Consider the following 9,384-nt stretch of genomic DNA (forward strand, 5'->3'; position numbering starts at 1 on the left):
AATCAGAGGATGCTATAACTCAGCTAAGCATATCATTATGTCAAGACAATGCTGAGGTAAACTCAGTGTTTAATAGTCAATTATGCCTTTTCTCCCATCTCCCCTCGTGTTATTAAGCTGACTATCGAGGTTCGTTGCTGTAACGATTAATGTGATGTGAGGTCCTTAAAGAGTACAACAGTTTATCTATTCATTCATGTATTTATTTAACCCTTATTATACCAAGTCAAATAACAGCAACTTATGCTCTGAATAAAGTAATTACTTTGACAATACAGCTTTAATCATGGCATTTCATACATATAAACACAATTTGAGGAACAGTCAGCAAGACACACTTGTCCATTGTTAACACATCACAGTAAAAAAGATTGAAGTACCCACACCAATTAGTATAATCATGAAACAGCAGATAGAAACCAGCTTCCATCATTTATCTAGAAACGAAAGAATTTGGGATCAAGTACAACGGATTGGCACTTTAATCTTTTTCAAAAAAACCTGTCGAAACAGGAAGACTTGAGAAACAGTTCAGCATATTATCAAAACTCCTCTGCAGAAATCTGATCCAGTGAAACGAATATCCATCACTACTTTCATTCTCTCCTCTCACAAGCTCTCCTCTCCCGACTAATTTAAAAATGTTGTCACTCAAAACCTTTCTACCCCTTGTGTAATTAAATAGCTATTCAGAGTAGAATAACGAGGACTGATTTCCGCACACCAATGGCAAGCTAAAGTTAATTCTAGCAATCCCTCAGAGACTTATATGAAGGTTGGCAATCCAGTTGGCTCAGGCTGTATTTAATGCATCAAACAAAGAACTAATTCTAAAAAGCAATTTAATTCCATACTTGTACACCCACTTATAATGACTTTACTATATATTTGAAGGTGTTCTGTACACGTTTGAGCACAAGCATCTGATGGGGGAAAAACATCTGACCTATCGAAAAAGAAATTGAATATTCATATATTATATATCTCCCACCTTCAGAAATGACACTAGACTAGTAAATTCGTCATTAATTTGACACTATGTTCCTAATACCAGCACAGATACGGAAAGTATGATGAGATCTGAATGTATGTCACACTTGTCAGTGTGATGTTGCTAATTAGAATCACCTTCACTTTCCAGAGCTGTGGTTCTACTAATCGTGATACATAATTTAACAATAGGTCCACCCACCTACTGACTGCCCGTACCACAACACGCATAGGCAGCCCAATTAGTGATACGGAGTGATATATTTAGAGTTGTCAAGCTGGGCGACGATGAGGAACTTGGTCTGCAGGCTGGACAACAAGATGGAAGTCTGGCCAAGGCAGTGTATTATTGAAGGTAGTCTCCACTTGAAATGATATCCCTAACCCTAAGGGATACGATGACAGAGCCTTCAGGACCCAGCTTGGCAGTGCTACTGTGATCTGATAGCAGGAAGATGAGGAGATGGAAAGTTAATTGAATCCATGAGAAATAGTTGATTATCTTTTTCGTTGCATATGTAACTTTTGGAACAGCAGCACCAGATTCACTTTCTCAAAGGAATACTCATCATTTTACATTTAGGTTGTGCTGGACTTTTAATCTACGAGAATCAATTACAAAAAAACAAACACATTTAAACCCCACTTTCTGACTGATTGCATTTACAGCAGGAAAACAGTTTCTTCATAAACACTTACATTGACCCTGGCTGTCATTATCTAGAACCTGAACACAAATCCCACTACAGTACAATAAACGGTACAGTACTGTTACTTTACAGAACAATACCTTAATCTACTAACGATATTGAAGTATTAAAGGCATGCTGCTAGAAGCCAATGTGGGGATTGGTTACAATTCAGGAAGTGCCAATCAGCAAAAACCATTGAGCAGGGATGACAGCATAAACCAATTATTCAACAGGGTCATAGCAGATTACAGATTTTCCACAATAACAAAATCATCACACTTACATCAACAATTCTTAATTTAAAGTCTATAATCTTGTGAACCGTCGTGTTTTGTTTACAAATACAGAGAGAGTGATCGTGTGCTGTATATATACACTCACCGGCCACTTTGTTAGGTACACCTTGCTAGTACCGGGTTGGACCCCCTTTTGCCTTCAGAACTGCCTTAATTCTTTGTGGCATAGATTCAACAAGGTGCTGGAAACATCCCTCAGAGATTTTGGTCCATATTGACATGATAGCATCATTGCTGCAGATTTGTCGGCTGCACATCCATGATGCGAATCTCCTATGAATCTCCACATCTCAAAGGTGCTCTATTGGATTGAGATCTGGTGACTGTGGAGGCCATTGGAGGTACAGTGAACTCATTGTCATGTTCAAGAAACCAGTTTGAGTTGATGTGAGCTTTGTGACTTCCCTGCTGGAAGTAGCCATCAGAAGATGGGTACACTGTGGTCATAATGGGATGGCCATGGTCAGCAACAATACTCAGGTAGGCTGTGGTGTTTAAACGATGCTCAATTGGTACTAAAGGGCCCAAAGTGTGCCAAGAAAATATCCCCCACACCATTAGATATTTGCGTTACCGAGCAGTTGAAGAGGTGTACCTAATAAAGTGGCCGGTGAGTGTGTACATGTACACTGAAGGGTGCCGGTTCAGACATGAGAACCATATGAGAGAGATGTGCTTCACACAACCACTTACTATGCAAAACCTCAGCGACGTCTGATATGATTTGATTTGACGGCACCACATTTCAAAGAGTGATGGATGTGTTGACCCTTTTAGTGGTCTGCAGACGAAGCTCTCCCTTCGCTCTGTCTGTCCCTCTCTGCACTTGAGGCTGCAATCAGATGCAATCTATTTTAATTCCTTGAAAGGACAACAGAGAGAAAGAAAGAGAGAGAGAACGAAGCCCGGAGAATGGAGGACTATGAGGATTGTTCTTCATGTCAAAACCCTATTGTTGTTGCCTCGTATTTGCCTTTCTCAGTCCTCCAGTGCTTTTGTCACACAGACAGGCGTGTGCAAAAGACGGGTCGGAGAAATGACCTGCCATGCTAAAATAAGGGTCAAAAGAGGGGAGCCTGACTGTCAGTCATCTACTCTCCAGCCCAGTCAACATGATTGGCACAAACAGTCATAAGTTGTGTCAGTCTGTCATACTGTACAGTAGGTTGTGTATGGTCGACGTCACACACGTCATACAGAAGCATACAAATACCACACACATCGTACATAGGCAACATTATAAAATCACGTTATTTTTTCACAGCCTGTGAAAAAATGTCACACACCTATAGACTTCTAAAATGCCATGCGCTCCTCCGGCTCTCGCTTGTCCCTCAGTAAGGCTTGTGGGTTTTATGAAACTAGGTACAAACAGCTAGCATATGTCATACGTCACGTTTCCATATTCCATATATTTATGCCAAGAGGACAGATATCCAGACTCTGACGTCTGAGCTCTATTCTCTCAATCTAATGAGACGCAGTGGTCACGTCGATCTGTTTGTCCCTCCTCCTCCACTGTAATCGATGACAGTGGGATCAAAGGATCATTTGCACATCAGGTTGTAGTGCAACTTCAAAAGACCCTCCGGTCCATGAAAGCATAATTTGTTGCCGAATAAACACCAAATCGTACAGCAGACTCACATCCTGTATCGTCCAGAGGTTGCGTCACATCACACTACGACCATGCAACAGACAACTTACGTACAGTACAGACGGAGTGAGGGAGGAAGAGTGATTCATCTCGCGACATGCAGGTGTCTTCTGAGTGGTGCCATATTAAGTTGTAGACCACGTGATCCGTGGAGGCTTTAGGGAAGAGAAGGTCGGGCAGCTGACCAGAGAAGCTTGTCCATCAGTGGATGTTCATGACAGCTCGTCACAGAGTTTTCAACGTGGATACAGGGAGGGATCAGGCAAACATCTAGCAGCATCAGCAGCACCTCTCCCGCTCATGCACATTCAAAGTCTCATTCAAAGTGCTGTGCTGTGCTTCCTCACTCAGCAGCCCTAGAGCCCAGAGAGGAGCTTCCCCAGGGGGACCTCTCTCTCTCCCAGCAGCGAGTCCCTCTTCAGACTGGTCCCCTTATTCACCACCTTGATTTTCACCGCCAGGTTCTTCACCTGCACAGAGGTCACAGAGTCGAAGAAGAAGTCCTCGTTGAAGACAGGGTTCCTGCTGTTCTTGATGATAGTGCTCCTCTGCTTCTGAAGCTTGCCGGGGTTGAGGTACAGAGACACGCAGCAGTTGATGCTCTTGATGTCCACCAGCTTGTCGTAGAGGTTCTCTGCGGCCATCACGCGGATACGCAGGCGGGCGGTGCCGGCGTCGTAGTTGGCGCTCAGCCTCACCGTGCCACCCTTGTGCAGGTTGACGGTGTGCTCCCGGTGCAGCTGCTCCGCTCCGTGGTCCGACGGCCCCCCGCCGTGGAGGTTGGGGGAGTGGAGCCGCCGCGGCACGTTGGGACTGGGCTCTGCCGAGCTGCACTCGTCCGTGGACAGGGAGCTGTGGCGGGCGAATGTCCGCTTGACCTTCACCACCTTGGCCTGGGTCTCGTGGGTGAAGATCTTCAGCAGGGAGGCAGAGCGGGAGAGCAGCGGCGAGCTGAACGGGGACGACTCTGCCGAGGAGCAGGTGTCGCTCTCCCCGCCGCTGAAGTAGCGGTAGGGATTTATGTGGGAGCTGTTGAAGTCTGGCGGGTTGAGGAGGTTGCCCTCGCCGCTGCTCTTGCCCTGGGACTTCCTCTGGCTGTTGGGGGAGGTCACCGGGCTGGTGTGGTCACAGTGGAACAGGGACTCCTTGCGACGCGTGTGGGGGCTCTCCATCAGGGTGGCGAAGCCGTAGGAGGTCTGGGTCTTGGGGACGTAAGGGAGGGACATGGCCGTCTGGGACTGGGGGTCTGCGTTGGTGTCCCCGGCCACTACATCGTCAGCACTCTCTATCTGGATGATGTGGCGGTTGGCTGCCCTCAGCAGGTTCTTGGTGTCCCCAGCCAGCTTGGTCACCAGACGGGGGCTACGAGGGCTACTGAGCTTCTTGCCGCAAGAGCCAATGGTCTGCTCAGAGGCGGAGGGCCGCAGCACCTCTTTGGGCTTGACGTCCGGAACCTCTGGCTCTGGGGGACAGCTGACCAACTTGGGGGGAATGAAGAAGTCAGGGATCTTGTCGGGGGTGAGGACATTGCTGTAGACTGGGTTCTTGCCCTGCTTGTCGCCGTTCTCCCCCTGTCGTAGCACGTTGGTCTCTACTGACCCACGGATCTTCTCCAGAACCCACATGGCCCCACTGGGCTTTACCAGTGGGATATGTGGGTGGCGGGGGAGCTGTTTGTCTGCAATCAAAAACGCAGACGAGGCAGCATATAATTGCAGTATGTGAGAATTACATTAATCAACACATTTCCTATAGAGAATAAAAAATGTATCACAAACAAATAGAATAATAAAGACTCATTTCATATTACCTATTGATTTAAAGGAAATATTTTCGAGGATATTCGTTTTGGTGCAAAATTTAACCCTAACCCTAACCCTCTTCAAAAGACAAATATTATATAATATTATACAAAATATATAATAAATATAATATATAATAAAAAAGAGAGAGGTAAGTCTTTAGACTTAATTGAGATCAGTTATCCGGAGACGTTGTGGTCAGTTTTATCAAAAAGCTGATAAAAAAAAAAAAAAAAAAAAAAAAAAAGATGAAAGACAGAAATATGATGCTGGCCAATATGTTATATTTCGCACAAGCGTAAATGTGCATAATAACTTCATTAGAATGTAGGCAAGTGTGGACTTCATAATTGAAAATCAATATTTCTTATAAACCTCTAGTTTATATGATAGTACGAAAATAAAGTGCAACAAGTGATGAGCGTCAAGCGCGCAAGAAAGAAAAGTCCGCTTTGCCCAAAAATGTCCATCAATCATGAGCACTGAGGTGAAACAGTATTTAAATAATGAAACTAACCACCTGTTGAATTCAGCACATAAATAACCTACTTACAGCAGACGTGGAAACTCTGAAGTCTCCTTTGTTGTTTTGATTCCTCCGTAACAGGTGTTTCGTTTCCTTCCAACTCCCTTGATCTCACTGTTATCCGCGCGCTCAGAGATGGACTTGCAGTTCTCGAGCGACTATCATGGTTTTTATACACTCTCCCGGTGGGGATGTTGTGAGCCGACCAATAAGAGGCTGTGCAGACCTGGTCCTAACAACCTCTGGATAAAACGATGAGCCCCAACAAGAGAACCGGTAACAATCACTGTGGCCCTTGAAGAATCACAAATCACTGTGGCCCCTCAAGAAACATTCAAACATATTTGAATGTTTATATTACGTCTGTAAAGATGTCAAAAGAGTCTATACCCTAATTGCTTATGTGAAGCATTTGGGTCACATTGACAATAACTGACCAAAGTAACACTTCACATGTAGGTTTTCTTTAAAAGGGTTTATACGCTTTGAATTGGTGTGCACATAGGGTTTATAGATTGGTGTGCACCAACGAACACAAAGGAAACCTTAAAGTGTTACCTTGACACCTTCATATTTTTCATCATTAGTGATTTGTTCTGACAGATTATTCAGGCAGTCCTATAATAGACCAATAGCCTTATAAGGTATCGTAATAACAATTTGAACAATGCCTAGTAGGTCTTTATAGCTGTGCTTGTTTCAGTGTAGACCTGCAGGAGTAGGCAGTGGACTAAGAGACCTTATGTGCCTGGTTCATCCCTCCGTGTGATTCAATTTACTGCAGGTTTGTGTGTGTCTTTGGGTTTAGACCGACCGATTGGTTTCCCTGGAGACACAGATTTTTTCTGCCTTAAAGTGAAAAAAAAAAGACTGAAAGACTTCATTGGAGTGACACAAGGGAAGTGCCACGCTACTTAGAGTGACACCATTCAGTGGGAGTGAAGCCGGCCTGGGTCATTCCCATAATGACACAATATTCACCATTCAGTGGGAGTGAAGCCGGCCTGGGTCATTCCCATAATGACACAATATTGAAATAGACTTGAGGCAGACGTGTCAGCTTGACCTGCTCTGTTACATTATTTGAGCAATCATTCATAATTCATAATTTGCTCTTAAGGAGGTAGGCCTGATCTTCAGAGGAACTTCAGATGTGTCCTCCTGAACTAAAGCCACCCCAGCATAACCTGGTATATCGCTATCCTTGATTCTATTTCGGACAGTAAAGAAATATCTGACTATTTCCATTTCCTTTGCTCTGTTCTTAGTATTTGCTATTCTTTCTCCGTTACACAGACTTCACAGCAGAGAGCACAGAGTTGGAACTGTGTGTTTACACGCCTCAGTGTATTAACCAGACCTACAGTAGACAAGATCTTCCTTCAGAATTTCTAGTTTCTAATTTCAGAGTTTCTACAGCAGCAATCCTGCCAGGAGGTTTTCATGCCAATCACACGCATGACACAACCAATGAACATGAGACCTGCATGAACGTACAGTGAATTATGAGAGTACTTCACCGGGGGGTAATTGCTGCTTTGTTTTGACATAACCTGTTTACTGGGCGTTGAGGTCAACGCAGACAGATCCTGATGGAAACTGTGGGAGACTATTTGCTCCTGGGGAGATGAAAGGAGGTCCTTTTATCTGTCAGACACTTAATAGAATTGGGAGCTGACACACAAACAGAAAGCGCAGGAGTAAATGATCACTTGGATTAGACTTTAATTGGAATTGTCCGTCTCCTTCAACCTGAAGATACATCACATCACATCACACACACACACACACACACACACACACACACACACACACACACACACACACACACACACACACACACACAGACAGACACACAGACACACAGACACACGTCAGAACTTCAAGAGGCGCTGGCCCTGCCCCATGACATTCTCCTAAGCTCCATAAATATCAACCCTGCCTTCTCATCACTCAACCTGTTCTGATGAGGGACAACACAAAAGGAGAGCTCAAGAACGGCATGTAAAACCTCTGAGCCATACAGCATGTGGATTATTCTGGATTATTAGCCTGAGGAGGTCAACCCATTACTGTGCTTTACTGGTGTAGTTCACTCTAAAAATAGACCATTTACCCTCACCCTCATCACACACCAATCCCTAATTAAGGTCCACAAGATGATCTCAGTTCTCCTCGTAAAGAGCCTTGTCCTCAGCAACAGTCTGTGACAGTAATATGGCTCCACCATCAGCCGTGAGCCAGTTCCTTTTCAAGTAGCAGTGTCTGAAAATCTAGGATGAGACAGGAACATACTGTACTATACAGACTGGGGAAAGGTTAACAACTGTTTCTCTGCTCATTAAAGGTGAGATCCTGCATTTCTTCCCAGTTTGAAATGTGAAAACCTCTGAAACCATCTCTTAATGCCAGAGGGAGCAATTGTGCCCATGGTCAAACCTGTGTGAATCACACCGACTGATTTAATGGTACACCTTCCTCTCTTGTTCAGCCCAGGTAAGAGATGTATTTAACAGATGTGTTTAACAAAAGTGACCAATTATCTTTCTGAGAAACCATGAATGAATCAGGCCGTGGCTGTTTCCCTCAGACACTACGGCACTCTTCGGTCCTCTGTGTCACAGCCCTCAGCTGCCCACTGCTCTATTGGACGAACTCCTGCAGGAACAGGAAGTGAGAGAAGTGGATGTTGGGAATAAAAGAAGCCTGTGACAAGAGCAGAACTGTACAAAGGCTCAGCGGGGGGGGGCTCAGCGGGGGGGGGCTGGCGTGCCGGGAGGCTGGAGTACTTGTTGTTCCAGCCGTTTGTGTGTGTGTGCGTGTGCGTGTGCGTGTGTGTTTGTGTGTGTCAATAGAGGCAATACACATCACACTCTCCATTTTTACCATTTTCCCTTATTGTTACCATCAATCTCCCCCTCCCCTCCTCCTCCCCTCTCTCAGTTTCCTTGGAGACTTCTCATAACCTGACATATGGCTAGAATCCCCCACTCACTCCTCCCTCCTTCCCTCCCTCCCTCCCTCCCTCAGTCCTCTCCACCACCTCTTCACCTCTCCAATCTGTGACAGTTCATACTGGATGTGGATTGGACTGACGCACCACCTACCCCCATCATCTACCCCCACTACCTACCCCCACTGCCTACCCTCCATCATCTACCAACCCCCACTACCACCACCACCCCCACCACCACCACCACCAGACCCACCAGCAGGGCCACAAAGACCTCAGATGGGTTCTCTCTCTGATTCAAGGCCTCACATGGTAGAAGTGGACTTGCCAGCTTGTGTGTGTGTGTGTGTGTGTGTGTGTGTGTGTGTGTATGAGGACCCCAGAACACATGTGACTCACACTAGAGACTCTATCCAAGAACAACCACTCACAGGGGAGAGGGCATCAGGGCAAGTCTTGCGGAGGTGG

At 45.3% G+C, this 9,384-nt stretch overlaps 2 protein-coding genes across 2 annotated transcripts in view; one reads left to right on the forward strand and one right to left on the reverse strand.

The window, feature by feature from the left end:
• Positions 1 to 9,384, forward strand: part of gna15.1 (guanine nucleotide binding protein (G protein), alpha 15 (Gq class), tandem duplicate 1) — a 159,539-nt gene that overhangs the window by 37,360 nt on the left and 112,795 nt on the right. The gene's annotated exons all lie outside the window — the stretch shown is intronic.
• Positions 3,992 to 6,010, reverse strand: LOC310805428 (C2 calcium-dependent domain-containing protein 4C; the record flags this gene model as incomplete). The annotated part of the gene is made up of 2 exons (XM_083671108.1): positions 5,991 to 6,010; positions 3,992 to 5,313 (listed from the first exon to the last, which is right to left on the reverse strand). The coding sequence occupies exon 2, from the start codon at positions 5,258 to 5,260 to the stop codon at positions 3,992 to 3,994; it is 1,269 nt and encodes a 422-aa protein (XP_083527234.1). The 5' UTR covers positions 5,261 to 5,313; positions 5,991 to 6,010.

This window comes from Argentina silus (genome assembly GCF_951799395.1).
Source record: "Argentina silus genome assembly, chromosome: 6".
Classification (NCBI taxonomy): Eukaryota; Metazoa; Chordata; class Actinopteri; order Argentiniformes; family Argentinidae; genus Argentina; species Argentina silus.